This window comes from Herpailurus yagouaroundi, unplaced genomic scaffold, assembly GCF_014898765.1.
Source record: "Herpailurus yagouaroundi ecotype Mexico unplaced genomic scaffold, PumYag 162, whole genome shotgun sequence".
Classification (NCBI taxonomy): domain Eukaryota; kingdom Metazoa; phylum Chordata; class Mammalia; order Carnivora; family Felidae; genus Herpailurus; species Herpailurus yagouaroundi.
In genome coordinates, this window is record NW_024412403.1 from 49,916,727 (window position 1) to 49,935,580 (window position 18,854).

Below are 18,854 nucleotides of genomic sequence, written 5' to 3' on the forward strand. Positions count from 1 at the left end.
GGACTTCAAATCACAACAGCACCATATCACCACCAAACTGCTCTACTTCTGTCATGAGACATGCTTTGATTCTTTCTCCATTCCCCAGACTTGGAGACTGAGGAGTCATCCACGCATAAATACTAAGCACTTTTCACATATGAAATATGCAATACAAAGAGCTGTGAACAAAAATATTTTTTTAAGTTTATTTATTTATTTTGAGTGAGAGAGAGAACCAGCAGGGAAGGGGCAGAGAGAGCAGACAGAGGATCCAAAGCAGGCTCCATGCTGACAGTGGAGAGCCTGATATGGGCTCCAACTCACAAACCGCAAGATCATGACCTGAGCCTCAGTCAGATGCTTAACCAACTAAGCCACGCAGAAGGACCCCCCCAAAAAAATTTCTTTTAATTGTGTCTGTTGTCAAATAACTTTTAAGCCATCTATGGAGACATTTTTTTAAACACATACTTGAGGGAAATATAAAGTGACCAAAGTGGTATATAGAAATTATCTCATCTGATCCCCATGAGCACTCTTTGATGAGGTACAATTATTATTTCTTTTTATAAAGAAAACATATGTCTGTAGATAGTAAGAAACCCTCAAGGTTTACTCAGCCAGGAAAGGGCAGAACCGGGATTCAAACCCAAATTCTGACTCCTTAAGACTACTTTCTGAAACACTCACTTTTTAATGTAGGGCAAACCCACAAACTCCAGTTAGTTCCCTAGACAAGGAATTGACCCCATTTGGCAAGAGGGTAGTATAAATACAGAGAGTAAGGGAAGATGAGGCTAAAAAGTTAGGCTGGGGCCCAATATAACACGTGGGACTTCATCTTAAAAACCCTAGGAATCCATTAAAGGTTTCTAAATAAGGCGGAAATTACTGCAATTTTAACTGAATGAGGTAATTTATCTTGATAAGAAAATTGCGACCTGTAGAAAAAGTAGTTTTATCACTTGGCTATGTGACCTCAGACAAATAACTCTTTGGCCTCAACTCTCATAGCTCATTAGAGAATACCACAATGGACTGTCGTGGGGATTAAACAAGATAGTGTCTGACACAAGAGGGCGCTCGATAAACGTCGATTTTTTTTTTTTAATGCACCCCCCCACCCCACTTTTTTACAAGTTTTATTTATCTCTACACTCAACTTGGTGCTCAAACTCACAACCCGGAGATCAAGAGTCGTGGGTTCTTCTGAGCCAGCCAGGCACCCCAAGGCCCTCTTTTTTTTTTTTTTTTTTTTAAGGCACAGGTGGTCCAGCAAGACCAGAATGAATACAGCCTGATCGCTTCAGCTGTAGCCACACCCTAGTCTGCAAAAAACCTTACAAAACTCCACCAATGTTTCCGGAGTGGTGCTCCCTCACTTCTCTGGGCCATGAAAACCTAAGCAACCTCTAGTCAAGCCACTAACCAGAGCTCCACAGACACAGCACAACATTCCCCGCTCTCCCTTCAGAGGTCGCTTGTGGATGACGTCACATTCACTTCCGTTTCCAAAACGGCATCTTTTTACTTTCCAGGGCCGCTCTAGGCTGCAGCCTCGCGAGCTGGCTCCGAAACTCAATGGTTTCTGGGCGGGGCCGTGACGTCCTTGGCGTGGCTGCAGCGGAGGCCGCGGCGGGGAAAATGGCGGACGGGAAGGCGGGAGAGGAGAAGCCTGAGAAGCCGCAACGAGCTGGAGCCGCCGGAGGTGAACACAACCCCAGCGTCGCGGGCTGCGTGGGATGCTCTGGGCCTTTCTTTGAGCGCCCCGGGGTGGGGGGGAATAGGATGGGGACGAAAATGGGCGGATCTGGCGCTCACCCGGCCAGGTGCTGGGCCCAGGCGAGACCCGGGCACGCCCGGCGCGGCCCGCTGGGATCCGGGCCCACATCGCCTCCTTGCCGGGGGAGAGCCGACCACTGTTGGTCACCTGCTGGCCCCAGCGGAGGCTCTGCTTCCAATGAGAAGGGAGATGGGTACCAGAGAGGGGTGTCGAACTCGGGGTGGGACCAGGAGCGGCAGTGCAGGAGCCGCTACCGCCACACCGGAGACGCACATCACACAAAACACGCGCACACACACAGGAAGTCACCGAGCGGTGGCCGCAGGCACTGGCCACAGGCCGAGTTTCCAATGGTGCTGGCCTCTAAGTTACACCTAGGAGTTAGTTTGCTTCTCCCTTTTCGCTGAGGTGGTGTACGACCCCGGCCTTTTCTCTTTCATTTCCAAGCTGAATACCGACCCTGTAATGGGGATGGGTCGAGGAGATGGAGGGAAAGAATACCATTACCTGCCCGCTGGTTTAAGATGCGGGGTCTTAGGGTTAGGGTTTGGTTGCCTTTCTTCTAAGTGTCTGCTTTTTCTCAGGTTCTTGCCAGCTAACTGCTGACAGATATTTAGGTGGCTTAATAGGCTAGTGCGACTTTTCCTGTATTTTGTTACGATGTGAACTCGGATTACAGTTGTCTTCATTCTGTACCCTCCACTCTTATAAATTTGGGCCTTGTGCTTGAAGGGAAAGAAACATCTTTCCAGGCGCCCGCCCATCCCCCTTTGTCGTAACAAGGCAAGTAACTTAACACGTGGGAGGTGATCATAATGTCTTGAGAACGTTTTAAGTATTACTCTCTTTTCTGACTTCCTCAAGTCTTATCCTTGAAGTATTTAAAGAAAATACAGATTATTAGCATATGAAAGCAGTTACTAGGACCTTATTAACAAGATGTTTAATGTGAATTGCCTTTGGAATAAAAACCAGCAGTTTAAACCATCTAGTACTACCTCGTTAGGGATTTTTTCCCCCCTCAAAAATTATCTTGGAAATTATTGAGTAAAATTACGTTAAAAATTAGTAGTTTGAGGAAAAACAAAGATCTGTGACCTAAAGAATTTTACCTGGCTTTTAGACTATCTTTTAATTTTGTAAGATAGCTTTTTAAGTGTCTTGAGAATATGGGAGATGTGTTTAATGTGTTGCCAAAATGTACTTTAAGTGTCAACATAACTCCACTGTGTAATTTATCCACCACCCTTTCAGTTAGGGATAATTAGCTGTATAGCATGAACATATTTTTGTGTGTGTGGTGGTGGTATAAAATTATCTTGGGTGATTGATATCAAAAATTTTATGGTATCCTTGGTGATTTAGAATAATATCCCTTAATAACTTCATCATAATTTGCCTTGGATTTGCCTGCCTTTACAAGAAAATGGTGCTGTTGCATATAAACCATTTTTGAATGTCAGGTATTTTTAATGAATTTATACAGAGGAATCATAGCTAAAACACTTAACACTGTGGATGTTGCTGAATTGCTAATTTTATGGCAAGTGGTCACTATTTTCAAACACTATCAAGCTTATCTTAGGGACTTACCTAGAGAATATTCTGATTTTTAGTTCCTTTTGAACAGTCCAGTAAGTTGGAAGTGTATTTTCTTATAAGTAGTTATGAATGAATTTATGTCAGTAAGAGAAGCTACTTACTTGCGCTTGCTCTCACCTTAAAGAAGAGGGGGGCAGGGGAATAAGGCTTTGGGCAGATTTTTTTTCTCCTTTGGCTAAATTTTTGTAGCTCCTTGAAATAGAAATTTTAGAAAAGCTGTCCGTATCATAATCATGGCCACCTCATGCTGTTTCAGGTTATCTAAGAACTACCTGAATGAAATTGACATTTATTATACCAGCCACTAGGAGGGTCTTGAATATGTTCTCATTTAAACTGCTTGTCAGTCCTTTTGGAGAGGTAGCTGTGTACTCTTTTATCAAATGAAGAAGCTACCAAAATACAAATGGATCATGAAGAATATACCCTTATGGAGTTAAACTTTATTAGCTAATTTTTTTTTCAAAATAAGGTAACTTTGTCCTCCAAAGCCCTCCTTTCCAACTATTCAGTGGGAAAGAAAAAATGTGCTAGTACCATGTGTAATTTGATTTCACATTAATCTACATACTTTGTTTGCTCGGAATGAATACAAACTCAATAAAATCCCTTTTATTAAAATAATCCTTGATAAAGAATCTAGTACTTTTATATAATTTTATGCATTTATATTTTGCTGTAAATTGTTTTGTGATTTTCTTATTTTTAAAAAACTGATCACATATTCTTTAAAATGTAAGTTGCCAGGCACCTGGGTGGCTCAGTCGGTTAAGGGTCTAATTCTTTATATCGGTTGAGGTCATGATCTTGCGCAGTCCCTGAGTTCAGGCCTGCACTGATGGTGTGGAGCCTGCTTGGAATTCTCTCTTTCTGCCCCTCCCCTGAGCTTGCTCTCATATTCTCTCTCTCTCTCTCTCTCTCTCTCTCTCTCTCTCTCTCTCTCAAGATAAATAAACTTAAATAGGGGTGCCTGGGTGGCTCAGTTAAGTGTCCTACTTTGGCTCAGGGTCATGATCTTGGGGTTCTTGAGTTGGAGCCCCTATCTGGCTCTCTACTGTCAGTGATCCTCTAGCTCCCTCTCTTTCCCTCCCCTGCACTCTCTCTCTTCTCTCTCCCTCTCTCTCTCTTAAAAATAAACATTTTTTTAAAAAGCATTAAAAAATAAATAAAATAAAAGTCACATCCTCTGCAGCATGGATATTCTGACAGATGACTCTTGCTGCTCCCTCAGAATCTAAAAGTTCCAACCTTGAACTACTTTTAATGAGGGATGTGTAGTGAGATTCAGTGAATAGGAAATAAAGAGAATTTCAAATTCCTATTAAAAACAAAGAACAAAAATGTAAGTCATATTGCTAAAATTTTCACATTGCCAAACTGTGGCCATCTAAAAATTTTTTCACTTTCCAAAATTCAGCGATCTCATTAAATAAATTGAAAACAGGAGTTCTTGATTAAAAGCTCCCAAATGCTAAAGTGCAGAACATGTTGTATTTAAAGATAAACACTTTAATGGACCTTGAAATTAGTGTTGATATTTAATGGTATATTTCAAAGCTCAAATTAGGTTGAAATAATTTTCTCTTCTGATGAACTATAGATTTGTAGAAACTGTGACAACAGTCTCATTGATAATATGGATTTGTCTGTCACATTTTTCTGTTTTCATTGCTGTTTCCATTTGCTGTATTTCCTAAATGTTTTGTGTATTTTACTACGTAATTATTAGATTACCTAAAGAGAAAATAGCAGCTCCAATCCATGTGATACATTGAGCCATTTAAGGCTAGGTAATAAGTACTAATAGTACACCTACTTTCCTTCACTCCCTTTCCCCCATCCCTTTGCTGAAGAGCGGATGTTTTCTAAAGTTGTTGAGTATTTACAGTTGTTTAAAAAAAAAAAAAAAATCTTCTTGAGAAGAGCAAGGCCGAAGAGTTATTTACTATGTCCAAAAATAATTGCTGGATCTGGAATCAGTCGGGTTTAGAAATGACCTACTAGACATAGCATGTTTCATCTTCAGTGTGGACCTGAAATGTGGGTGATCTTAATAGTCTGCCTCTTAAGGTGTCAAGAGGGCAGATAAAAATAAAATTGAGTTGCTGCCAGTTGGTTACCTAATTAATGGTAGTTTTCCCAACTTCCCCGTACATGCTACCTTTTCTACAGCAGTGTCTATAGAAATCTTCCCTATAGCATCATGGGATTGGACAGATAGTATTGTTTCATATATTATCACATACGAGTTCAGCCAGTTATCACACTTAATTGTACTAATATTATAGTAAGATTTATGTTTTTCATTCTGTTTCATATTTATGCTATTGTTTTTCTAGATTCTTTGTTCCAGAATTTTGTGGGTAAAAGGAGACCTAGAATTAAGAAAAGATAGGTTTTTTTTTTAAGAACTGGAGATCTTGAGTAATTATGTATAGTTCTTGGGTCACAGTTCAAAAGCAGAGTTGTATATACCACAGTCAAGACTAAATGTTCTTTATGCTATTTGATGTTTTCTAGAGTTTGTGTTTGCACAAAATTTGTGCCTTAATATATATAGATTGTTTCTTTTTGTAAACCCAGTGCATTTTCTATATGTTTATATGTGTTCCCATACGTAGAGACTGAGTTTTCAATTTCAGCTGTCAGTCACAAAGAAATAGTTATTATTGTTTAGGTTCTACAGTATAATTCATAATTGATCAAAACTATAAACAATGCAGAATGAAATTTAGAACACTGCTTTTAGTTATAAACTAATGTTGGCATAATACTGTCTTATTTTTAAGAAATTCTACATTTCTGTATTTCAACTATTGAATATTAATCTTACATTCTTCAGGTGCTTTTGTAATTTCATATCTAAATAAGTGACTGGCACCTCCAGCAACCATTCCAGTGCTATCTCTGTCTCCTGGGGAAATCCCAAAACCTAATCCTGCTTAATTCCTCCTCAACATTTTTATTATAACTTTCACCACTGTCCAAAGGGGATAGAGTTCCTGTTGTCTTTCCTATAAACGGAATCAAATGTTCTGTTCAAAGTGCTTATTAATTTAGAGACTCATCATTCCAGAAATACATGAATTAAGATACATAGTCTCTGGATTTTTTAATATTACTTGTCCATCTATCTGTGTTTGATTTCCCACTTTCCCCCCATTCTAGAAATGTCCTGTTTTCTTAACAGTTGTCAGGGATATTGCTTAGAGCATCTTGTCTTCATAAACTAGTGTAACAGAAAACATTCTCTAGGGTGAATTGGGGCAAGAAAATAAAATTTTTAATAATCAACCAAACTTCTTCTATCTTACATTCCAATATATTAAGTAGCCTTCTTGTGCAAAGGACCAAAGATACTCAAAATAAAAACTTACTGTTACCATTCATTGATTAATACAGACTCAAGCCAAATCATTGAAAGCCCTCTTACATTCCTAGTCTACATATGTATGGCTTCTACTATTTGAAATTATAATTAGTTCATCTTTCTTTCATTATAAAAAGTAGTGTATGAACCTAAGTATGATCGTTAAAACAGATGATAACCAAGCTTTCAAAGTAGAATTAAGTTACATTAGAGGGGATGACTTGAAGGCTTCCTTGAGTTTCCTTTTCAACTCTAAAAATCGTGTGAGAGGTACATGAGGCACACATCACTCAAGAAAATTACTCCAGGCTGTATTATCACTGTAGTTCAAGTAATAATGGACCATTCATAGCTAGGTACTTTGTATAACTAGTAGTACATAATTGAAGAATGTTAGAATTTATTAGTCAAATGTGTTTTCCTGTGATGTGGACTAATATTCACAAGCTAGTTTGTGTAGAAGAACCTACAGGCCTTAATTTCTAAAAAGCAAATTCCACAAATAATTAGATTATTAGATAACTTCTATAATAGTGTTTAGTTGAAGGGTCTTACATTATATGAACTCTATGTTTATAATTTTAAATTGCTCTGTATTTTATGCTAGTTAATTCATGGGACCCTCTTCTACTGCCACACAATCTCAGTTCCTGCTGTACACTCTAACACAGTGGAAGAGACTGTTGGGTCAGTAGGTGACACCTGCAGAGGTATCTTCCTTATAACGATGCTTTTTGAGGTTGCTGCTCCCATCAATCTGCTCAGTAAAAATAGCTCATCTTGGTAAGTTGTTTCGACTTCACCAGGACCTGAAGAAGAAGCAGAAAAACCTGTGAAAACTAAGACTGTTTCTTCCAGTAATGGAGGGGAAAGTTCCAGTCGCAGCGCTGAGAAGCGATCAGCTGAAGAAGAAGCTGCAGACCTCCCAACAAAGCCTACAAAGATCTCCAAGTTTGGATTTGCCATAGGTAGTCAGACGACAAAGAAAGCCTCAGCCATATCCATCAAACTTGGATCAAGTGTGAGTTGTTATTTGATCTATATGGTGTGCATAATGGGGCTTAAGAATTTGTTTTGGAAACCTGCTTTTATGGGGTTATGGTAAATTGAGTGTAAAAAGGTACTTTGGTACATGAACTTACATGTTAAGTATTTAAGAAGTTACTAGCTCTATATTCAAGAACAATATGGATAAATTATAACTCAGTAAAACTTTTTCAAAAAGGTTTGGAGTATGAGAAGGAGCAACTATTATAGGGAATATATGATTTATAAAGTAACAGCTTAGAATTTTTCTCAGTTGAGTAAAACCTCCGAAAAACATTTTCAGAAAGAATTTCATTTTTTTCTCCTTATTTTTCAATTCCAGTAATATTAAAAATAATATTTCTAGAAATAAGTACTAGTGAGATACTGCTTGATAAGAAGAGCTTCCTGGTTACTTTACTTTGGAGCTACAAATGGACATTGAGTTCTATATATCCAATGACAGATCAACTTTTGGTCCCTTGTTTTAAATATAAACCTTAAGTTAATAATTAACTGTGGAGTATCTGGAAAGTTTTGAAATAATAGATTGAAGCTTATTATGAAGTTTTGATATTTGACTAATTTTGACCTACAAAAGTGACAATTTCATATGCTTCAACCACATAGGTCTTTCAGAAAAAAATGTTAAATAGTGTACACTGTTGGCTTTAGAAAATAGTCACATTCTTGTGTAAGGAGAATAATCCTAAAATTACTGGGATTACTACTTTTGAGTTGTTTATTCATGTCTGTTCTGTGAAAATTAATGCTTATTTGCCAGGTGCACACAGCTTTATTCTGTGTATGATGTTCATTCCAAGATCTTAAAAATATGATATGGATCAAGTTCCTACTAGAGTCAATGTGTTTGAGTTATACTTACAGTTTTAGAAGAGCTACCATTTCTCAGGACCCCTACTCCTACCCTATGTTGTTTTGCTTTTTCCTATTTGTTTTCTTTTTATTCCTTTAAAAAATTCATTCCAAACAAAAGACATTCTGCTTATAACTTCATTACTTCATGACTATTCTTCCTATTTGAGCTGATTTCTTTTTGTTTAATATTTTTTTTTATAAAGTTGCATAGACCTAACTGCATAAGTATTTGTGTTTTTCTGATAGTCATTCAACATGTATTCTCAGACACACTTCAATATAGATAATTCCTGTCGATAATAGATTCTGCTGTGGTTCAACACACCCCTAAATTAGATATGCAAATCCCTACTTTTTCTAAATCATTGACATGATGTAGTAATTCCTCCTCATTTTAGAAGGTAGGGTTTTGTTTGAGAAAGTCTACTCAGTAAAAACTTCCTAATCTTTGGAAAACAAAAACTTGTTTTCATAAAATAAACTATAGTATAACCACAGTTGTCTTAGGGAGGTGGGATGTAAGATACAAAAAAATAGTTGAAACTATTGCTTTTATTATATGATATGAAAAGATAGTTGATCAGCAGATACTTGTGTCATATGTGTATGTACAACATCAAATACCTGACATCTTTAAAAGAGTAAAGGGTATTTCTAGAGTCTTTATGCATAATCTCCAAATTAATGGTTTTTATTCCTTCAAAAGCAAGCATTATTGACAAAAGTGTTTGTGTTATAAAAAGAAAGCGTGGTTCATTTTGTTTCAGGAGATCAGAGAAGATTTCACTGATGAAGTGATGCTTGAGTTGGCCTTAACTGTATAGACAGGAGGCAAAGGGCATCTCAGATAAAAAGAATTTCATGCAAAAGTAGTTTAGATGTGAAGCCACATGGTACATTCAGGAAAATGTTTGTAGTTGGAAATTGGTATGCAAATGTAGGGATGAAAAGCCCCCTAAATGAGACCATAGAACCAAATCATAAAGGACTTGCATAGTTTGGTTTTATTCTTTAAGTTCTAGTGGAGCTAAGAAACTGTTGTAAGGAAGCTTAACCCTTAAACAGATGTGCATTTTAGAAATATCACTTTGGTGCCATTATAGAGGAGAAAATTGAGAGTAGGGGATGGTATTTCTAACAGTAGTTAAGGCAAGTAATGCTAAAGGGCCTTAGGTGTCCATAGTATGGTAGTTGATGGGAAGGCAGAGGGAGACGTAAGTCTATTAAATATTTAATCTACAGGACTTTATGATAGAGTGTAAGTTGAAGAAAAGGATTTCTGGCTTGGGTACTTAGAACACTGTCAAACTAAAGTACCCATCGGAGCTCTTAAGTGGAGCTCCAGTAGGCATGTGACATTCTATTTGGGGGTAGACATTTAAGATTTGGTAGTTAAAACCATGGGAGTGAATGGAGTTGACCAGGGAAGTACAGAGAAGGAAAGGTCACTAAGAACAGAATCTTGGGTATGTGTTATTTAGGGGGGAACAGGAGGAAACAAAGAACAAAAGGTCAGAGAATTAGAATAGCCTATAAAAAGCAGTGTCAGAATTCAAGGTAGGAGTGTTTTCAAAAAGGAGCTGGTGATTAGAGTCAAAAGCAGCACACCAGTCATTGGTGACCCTACAGAATCAAGGTCACCTGATTCTAGGTGAGTGAGGAGCCATGGGAGAATGAGGGAGGAAGCCTGATTGCAGTGGGTTGAAGACCAGATTGATGGTGAGAGGATGATGATAGGGCAGTTTACCTCAAAAACTTGGGTTGGATAGAAGAGAAACATATTTACAGGCTACAGGGCAGAACACTAGTAGGGAGAGGAGTCTTGGTGTCTTTTATGTTCTTAAGTCACACTGCAGTTCATTCTTGGCCACTGTGGGCAAGTACTACTAATCATTTACCTTTACCTTTACCAAGTATCCCTTAGCTAAATGATATTAAATTACAGATCCTGACTAGAAAATCTTTTACAGGATGGATGTATCATTAATAAAATTAAAGCTATCCATTGATAACCACATTTGTAAAAAGAGAAAATGGAGTTCTTTAAAGTTTGTTCTGAGTTCCTTAGTATGTTTCTATGAAAACATAAAATTGAATCTTTGAAGATAAATTATTTGTATCATTAAACAAGCCTGTGTAAACATTATGTGATACTTCTTAATGTGTTTCTTCTTCAGAAGCCTAAAGAAAGTGTTCCAACTCTTGCTCCAAAAACTCTTTCAGTAGCAGCAGCTTTTAATGAAGATGAAGATGTAAGTTGATACCTAGTTTTGTTTATTTTACTTGAATCAGTTCTTTAATGAAGTTAGTGGCAGGTTGTAGGTTGCATTAATGGTACTAGTGAATTTTCTTTGTAATTCTGAATAGATTTTTTGTGATGCCTGCAAAATCTGGATATTTCTATCTATGTGGTTGTAGGATTATTTAAAATATAACTGCCTTTGGGGGCAATGACCTTAAGAATCAAATCAACAAATGCCTGATGTATATGTTGATATATATATCATATATATGTGCTAGGAAATATGTAGGATCCAGGAAAAGACAGATTTAATGCTGCTGCCTTTAATAATTTTATAGTTGGAAGTCTTCAGTGTTCAGGCATCATACATTCATTCAGCTTACAAAAGACAGCTATAGTGTTTTCTCCCATGAGGAATAGCTAATAGTGCAGGTGATTCTGCTAGAAGTTCTGTTCATTAAGCATGTGTTCCAAAGTGAGCACGAGTTGCTTATCTGCTATTCTCTTAGTCTTAGCTCTTTCATGCCTCTCACAGTGGTCCCTCTCTTCTTGTGCTTATGAATAACGTATGAAATTTAAAGCATCATTTTGACTGATTTTTTTTTCTTTGGTCTCTGACTTTAGAAACCTAACTCCCTCTTAAGATGTGACCCCATTGTATAACAATTAACTGTTAACAGGGTACATGAGTAATTGCTCTCAAAAACAATATGGATAAGAATTACACATTCAGAGGAGCACAGTGTGGGCTGAAATAATTGGGAAGAACATAAAAGAGAAGAAGTAAGAATTGGATACTAAAACATTAGGCAGGGTTTTGACAAACCAAACAATACTTTTATAAGCTAAGACAAGTCATAAATACTAGCAGCTGTATTTGTCTGGACTGGAGATTGCTGTAGACGTTTGGGCAAGGATAAGTATGGAATGATTAGAGCCCAGATCAATAGGTAAAGAATTACTGTGGTTATCTCTGGATTCTTTGCACTTAACTCATTGCACACACTTGAGCAACTTTTTTTAATGTTTGTTTATTTTTGGGAGAGACAGAGAGAGAGAGCGAGTGAGTGAGCATGAGCTGAGGAGGGGCAGAGAGAGAGGGAGACACAGAATCTGAAGCAGACTCCAGGCTCCGAGCTGTCAGCACAAAGCCCGACGCAGGGCTCAAACCCACAAACCGTGAGATCATGACCTGAGCTGAAGTCAGTCGCCCAATCGACTGAGCCACCCAGGCGCCCCTGAGTAATTTCTATATGCTAGGCACAGTGAGATTGCAAAGATAATTCAGACATGTCCCTCCAGGAACTCAGTCTCATAGAGCATAAAATAGTACAAAATGAAACTCAAAAGTATACAAAGATATGAAGTGATAATAGAAATTCAAGGCAGGAAGAGAGGCCAAGTAACTAGATGCCAGCACTGAACTGGCAGTGGGAAGACCTGGATTCTTCTCCTGTCTTGTCCAGTTACTAACTAGTAGAAAGCCTGTGAAATAAATCACTTTACCTTTTTGGAGCCTTCGTTTTTCAGTTGTAAAATGAAAAGTCAGTTTAAATCATACATTTTTAAACTACTTGTCAGAGTTGTAGGATTCTGTGGAAATGTCTATGCTGACAGCTCAGAGCCTGGAGCCTGCTCTAGATTCTATGTCTACCTCTCTTTCTGTCCCTCCCCTACCCACACTCTGTCTCTCTCTAAAGTAAATAATAAAACGTTAAAAAAAAAACTAAAAAATAATATCCCATGTTTTCTGTTATCTCTAACATTCTTGAGAGATTAGGTAGCTTTTTGCTATGTACAGAATGTATGAGAGGACAATATACGAAAAAGGGAACAGCGTGTGTGAAAAGAGGCTGGAAATGGTAAACACCTACATGATAGTAATGGCTTTTTTTGAATGCCTAACAATTTGGGTCTTTTCATATAACTTTATTTTATCCTCCATATATTTCTATGAATCATGCGATGTAGTTATTCCTGTTTGGCAAATGGAGAAATTAACAAGTTAATGATGGTAAAAGATAATAATTTTAACTTGTCTCTTAGATAAAAGAATGTGTGTATCTAAAATCATCTGGTTTTTCCTTTTTCCGCAGAACATAAGTAACACGGGATATATATCTGGGCCTAAAATATATTTGACAGAAGGCATCCGTTTAATTAATTTTAAATTTTAAAAATATATTTTTCATTGTTACCTTTTTAGTCTCCTTTAATTTGGACAATTCCTTGGCCTCTCTTCCATGGCATTAGCATTTTTGAAGAGTCCAGGCCAGTTATTTTGTAAAGTTTTCCTTAGTTTGAATTTGTGTGATGTTTCCTTATGATTAGATTCACATTACTTACTTTGGCAGGAGTACCACAGAAGCTATGCCAAGTTCTTAATGCATCATAATCAGGGTGCACATGTTGTCAATATGTCCCATTACTGACGGTGTTAACTTTGATCTTTTGGTTAAAGTGATGTCTGCCAGATTTCCCTGCTTTTCAAAAAAAATTTTTTTTAATGTTTATTTATCTTTGAGCATTAGCAGGGGAGGGGCAGAGAGCCGGCTCCAGGCTCCAAGCTGTCAGCACAGAGCCTGACGCCGGCCTCGAACTCACAAACCACAAGATCACAACCTGAGCCAAAGTCGGTAGCTTAACCAACTGAGTCACCCGGGCACCCTTCTGCTTTTCAGATTATTGTTTTACCTTTTGTAATTAAAGATTATATGGGGGGGCATCTGGCTGGCTTAGTTGGTAGAGCTTGCAACTCTTGATCTTGGGGTTTATATTTGAGCCCCAAGTTGGGTGTAGAGATTACTTAAAAATAAAATCTGTAATTAAAAAAAAAAATACAAGGCACCTGGCTGGATCAGTCAGTTAAACCTCTGACTTCAGCTCGGGTCATGATCTCATGAAACGGGCTCTCTGCTGTCTCTGCTGCTCCCCTGCTTGTGCTCTTTCTCTCAAAAATAAACATTTAAGAAAATAGTAATAATAAAAATATTCTCATGAGTGTTAACATCCATTGAGGGATTCCTACCAGAATCAATTATGATTTTTCTTGTTCTTTTATCTCTTGTATATTTATTGTCTCTTACTATAAGGAAGAACTTCCCCTTATTTATGTAAGTGTAGGCTCATCAGTTCTTTATTCAGTAAGCTATAATGCTTGCCCCAGATTTGACCAGTAGAAACCCCTTTAGACTAGATCTTGAGAACACTCTTTTAAAAAAATATTTAGAGGTGCCTGGCTGACTCAGTAGTAGGTAAGCGCGCATGACTGTTGATCTGAGGGTTGTTGGAGCTTACCTAAAAGGGGGCTTGGGGGTCACCTGTCTGTCTCAGTCAGTAGGATGTGCATGTGACTCTTCATCCTGGGTCATGAGTTCAAGCCCATGTTGGACTTGGAGCCTACTTTAAAAAAAAAAGAATATTTAGCTCAGCAGCAACATTTATTTGACTTAACAGTCAGTTAAGCCTCTGACTTAGGCTCAGGTCATGATCTCACGGTTTGTGAGTTCGAGCCCTGCATCAGGCTCCATACTGACAATGCAGAGCCTGCTTGGCATTCTGTCTCTCTCCCTCTCTTTGCCCCTTACCCGCTTGCTTGTGCACGCTCACTCTCTCAAAAATAAATAAACTTTAAAAAAAAAAGGAATTTAACTTACCATATATCTTTTCAACATTTATGTAAGTACTAATGAATGAACTTTCAAGATTTTCGAGATATCTTTATAGTGAAGGAGACGTTTTTAGAAGGAGCAATACCATAAAGTTACTAAGATTCTTTGCTTTGGCATCCAACTCTTTTGCTATTTATTAGCTTTGTGACTTTGGACAAACTAACCTTGTTTACCTCAACTTTAAAATGCAAATGCTCAGCCAGTTGAGCAGCCAATTTTTTTTTTTTTTAATTTTTAAAATATTTATTTGTTTTTGAGAGAGAGAGCACGCACTTGGGTGCACAAGTGGGGGACGCACAGATGGAGAGGGAGACACAGAATCCGAAGCAGGCTCCAGGCTCTGAACTGTCAGCACAGAGCCAGACATGGGGCTCAAACTCAGAAACATTGAGATCAGGACCTGAGCAGAAGCTGACCACTTAGCTGACTGAGCCACCCAGGTGCCCTGAGCAGCCAACTCTTTTGATTTCAGCTCAGGTCCTAATCCCAGGGCCTTGGGCTCCAAGCTGAGTGTGGACCCTGCTTGAGATTCTCTCTCCCTCCCTCTGCCCCCTCTCCCCTACTTGCGAGTTTTCACCCTTTTTCTCTCAAATAAATAAATAAAATGCAAGTGATGATAAGATTTGTTAGGGTTTATTTGGGGGAGGGGTTTGTTTTGTATTATTTTAGGATGTGATTAGGGTTTTATTTTATTTTAATGTTTATTTTGGAGAGAGCTCAAGCAGGGGAGGTGCAGAGAAAAAGGGAGACAGGATCTGAAGTGGGTTCTGTGCTGACAGCTCAGAACCTGGAACTTGCTTCAGAGTCTATGTCTCTGTCTCTCTCTGCCTCTGCCCCTTCCTCCCTCTCCCTCCCTGACTCTCAAAAAAAAAAAAGAGATAGTGCATTTTAATTTTAATTTTTTTTAACATGTATTCATTTTTGAGAGACAAAGACAGAGTGCAAGCAGGGGTGGGGCAGAGAGAGGGAGACACAGAATCAGAAGCAGGCTCCAGGCTCTGAGCTGTCAGCACAGAGCCCAATGAAGGGCTGGCACTCATCAACCGTGAAGATCATGACCTGAGCCAAAGTCGGATGCTTAACCGACTGAGCCACCCAGGCACCCCTAAAGATGGTACATATTAAAGAATTTAGCACAATGTGTATGTGTAGCATAGTAAGCAAATGGTTTTGGTTCTAGAATACCAAGTTTTTCCAGATTTTTTTCTTTATGCAAAATCAACACTTGAAGCTGTGTTTCTTTTTAAAATGTACTTAAGATAAATAATTTTTTCCTTTTACAAAGATTTACAGTATTGAAAATGCTAAAAAGGCTTAGATACAAATTTAGTATTATGAGTTAGCAAGTGAATTTTAATAAACCTGTAATGAGTCATCTCTGCTTTTTTCCCCTCCAGAGTGAACCAGAAGAAATGCCTCCAGAAGCAAAGATGAGGATGAAGAATATTGGAAGGTATGTGCTTTTTTATAAAGATTGTAGAGAATGATCTTTTAGTGTTCCAACTTTTCTTAAATATTCAGGCAAAACAATTCTGTGAGCTGTCAGTGATGTTATTTTCCCTTCTGGTAAGAGAAAAGGAGTACCTTCCTTTCATACTGGGACCCAAAGTAAGACTTTAGACTTACTGTCGAACCCAGTCTAAATACCCAGTTTGTATGTGTGTGTGTGTGTACACACACACACACACACACACACATTTAAAAACATGTAAAACATAAAATTGAAGTAAATATGACACAAGTCCACAGTGGCACTGAACCCTTTTATGTGTAATACATCTTCATGTTTTTCTTCGATTTCATTTTTTATTGATGCTGATGGCAAGCCATCAGTTGATTTTATGACCCTGTTAGTGGGTTTCAAGCACCAGTTTTAAAAACTGTCATGGTTGCCACCCTTAGCTATGTGTCAAAAGTACCTTACATGTTTGTTAAAACTACAAATTTGCTTGGTCCCTCTTCAGACCTACTGAATCTGAAATTTTAGGAATGGGTCTTATAGAAAGTATTTTTTTTTTAATTGTGTAGGGATTTCTGATGTTCAGCTTGTGTTCATAATAGGTACTAAACAAATATGTTTTGAAAGGCCTTATATAACTTTTAAAATAAATTTCCTGTCTTTTAACACAGGGATACACCAACATCAGCAGGACCAAACTCCTTCAATAAAGGAAAGCATGGTTTTTCTGATAACCAGAAGCTATGGGAGCGAAATATAAAATCTCATCTTGGAAATGTCCATGACCAAGACAATTAAATGATGTGTTTTGAAATTGGGTGTGGGGTGGGTGTAAAGTTAAAAGGAACAGTTTCCTTTTTTAAAGAATGGTATAAGACTATCTTTGGAGCCGCCTTTTTTTTTTTTATTAAAGATTGAGTGGTACACTAATAAATGAGAGTTTGAAATTAGAGGTAATTTATGTTTTATATACAGATTTCAAGACATTTGCTAATTTTGTAGTTTCATGTGATTAGTTTCCAAAGGTTACAGATAATAAAAAAAATCAGAAATGGTACCTTTCTAAGAATTGCATATTTTTTTAGACGCAATTATTAGCACATTAAGAGGGACGCAAAAAGTTATTGTCTATTTAAACTGCAAGCAATTACTCTTAACTCCCTTATTACACTGAAGTGTTTGGCTCCCAGGAACAGCCTTATAGAGAGGGAGTATTGTATTGGGAGGAAAATGTTACTGGACTATTGACTGAAAGTACATTAGATAAAATTAAAATACAGCCTTTTTTTTTTTTTCCTAATGGGCATTTGTTTTGTTTCAAGTCATCAAAAACTAGGTGTTGCATTACTATCAGTTGGTACAGATGCTTAGCTCTTGAAAAAAAATTTTTTTTTAATTTTATGTAAATTGTTGAGTATTTGAAATAGCCCACTTCACCTTAACGGGTCTTGTCTACCTTCATTAGTCTTCAAAGACCATTTGCTACCAAAGTAAATCAGTATTTTGAATGTGCTTATCTTGGTTTTTGTTACTAGTTAGTTGCTGCAAGCATTTCCACCAGATCTTGAGGCAAATCATAAGGAAGCTGTTTCTTTTAAAATACAAACCACCACCAAAAATTTAAATGTACATAATACTTAAATATGTGGCTGTTTTTATTTTTTAAAAAGTAGAAACACCAAAAAGACAACATTGTATGAAGATGAAAATGAGAAAGATGCACTTTCTGTAACTTTGTTAAAGCTTAATTTAAGTTACTAACTTGTGAAAGCAAATTTGATTTGAACTTAATACAAGAATTCTTTATTTTAGGACAGTACTGTGGTTTATTTGAGTGTATACATATTAACCAATGGCCTCTCAAAAGCACATTTTAGGTACTGAAGATAAAAAGAAAATGCATCTTTAAACATATTTTATGGAATCTTTGACCACATATACGTTGTTAGATCTGTGTATTGTAGGTTTTTTTTTTAATTTTTGTATATGAATTCTTTTTTAATGTGATAGTTAAACACATCTTTAAAAACCTAGTCACAGATAAAAGAAACAAAAATTGAAAATTCCTGCAATGTTTAATTTGGAGGCAGCTTCAGACTATTTTATTGGTGGGAACTACTCGCCAAGCTCTTTTAATAAGTAATAACTCCAGAGAAGCAGCCTGTATATATTCCTAACACTTGTTCATTTGCATTTAAGTTTAGAGTAAGCCCCAAGTAAAACAATGGAAATGTATATAGAACTATTAGTTCTTACATGATTTAATTATATCAAGATACATGAATTTAACTTGCTTTAATGTAGGCAAACTTTCCACTTTTGTCCATTTTACTGTTTATGTTAAAATAACATCCCTCTCCTACATATTCTTTTCTTGACTCAAATATTAGCCTAAGGTCAAGATGGGAGAGAAACGACTGAGATGAATGTCTTTACTAAAATACCAATAAATTTGTCAAACTCAATAGTGTTCTTATTTTCTATTCTGCTTAATTGTCGCTGGTTTTTTTGTTTTGTTTTTTCACGTAAAAGAAGAGACAGATATTATGATTGTTGCTCTTTTCCAGATTGTTGGCCAAAGTAAGGGGAGTTTTAAAACTATTACTTAGTGGAGTCTTCCTAACTTAGCACATAGTTCTATAGCATTATAATATCTGGGGTTGGAAAAGACTTAATCCAAATCCTCCCTCTCCACTGCCAAAGTATTGCCTGTCTTGTGCTGTAGAAAATCCTGCTAAGGCATACCTTTGAAAATCCCTAAGTGTTAGAAGGTATTCTAGTGTCTACCATCAATTAACTCCATGTAATATGTTTTCTGAATGTTTCTAATGCTGCTTCCC

At 37.2% G+C, this 18,854-nt stretch overlaps 1 protein-coding gene across 2 annotated transcripts; it reads left to right on the top strand.

Moving 5' to 3' along the window:
- The first annotated feature begins 1,568 nt into the window (after window positions 1–1,568).
- PCNP (PEST proteolytic signal containing nuclear protein) lies at window positions 1,569–18,479 on the top strand. 2 transcript variants are annotated; one of them, XM_040484387.1, is made up of 5 exons: window positions 1,569–1,690; window positions 7,544–7,758; window positions 10,820–10,894; window positions 15,953–16,008; window positions 16,686–18,479. In XM_040484387.1, the coding sequence occupies exons 1-5, from the start codon at window positions 1,627–1,629 to the stop codon at window positions 16,810–16,812; spliced, it is 537 nt and encodes a 178-aa protein (XP_040340321.1). In that variant the 5' UTR covers window positions 1,569–1,626; the 3' UTR covers window positions 16,813–18,479. The 2 variants fall into 2 exon arrangements, with proteins under 2 accessions (XP_040340321.1, XP_040340322.1); XM_040484388.1 differs by lacking the exon at window positions 1,569–1,690 and adding an exon at window positions 7,450–7,520 and having other exon boundaries at window positions 7,596–7,758.
- The last annotated feature ends 375 nt before the right edge of the window (window positions 18,480–18,854 follow it).

Coding starts and splice junctions, on each gene's coding strand:
- PCNP (XM_040484387.1), top strand. CDS start 1,627: ATGGCGGACGGGAAGGCGGGAGAGGAGAAGCCTGAGAAGCCGCAACGA. Junction 1,691..7,543: donor ACGAGCTGGAGCCGCCGGAG/GTGAACACAACC, acceptor CGACTTCACCAG/GACCTGAAGAAGAAGCAGAA. Junction 10,895..15,952: donor CTTTTAATGAAGATGAAGAT/GTAAGTTGATAC, acceptor TTTCCCCTCCAG/AGTGAACCAGAAGAAATGCC.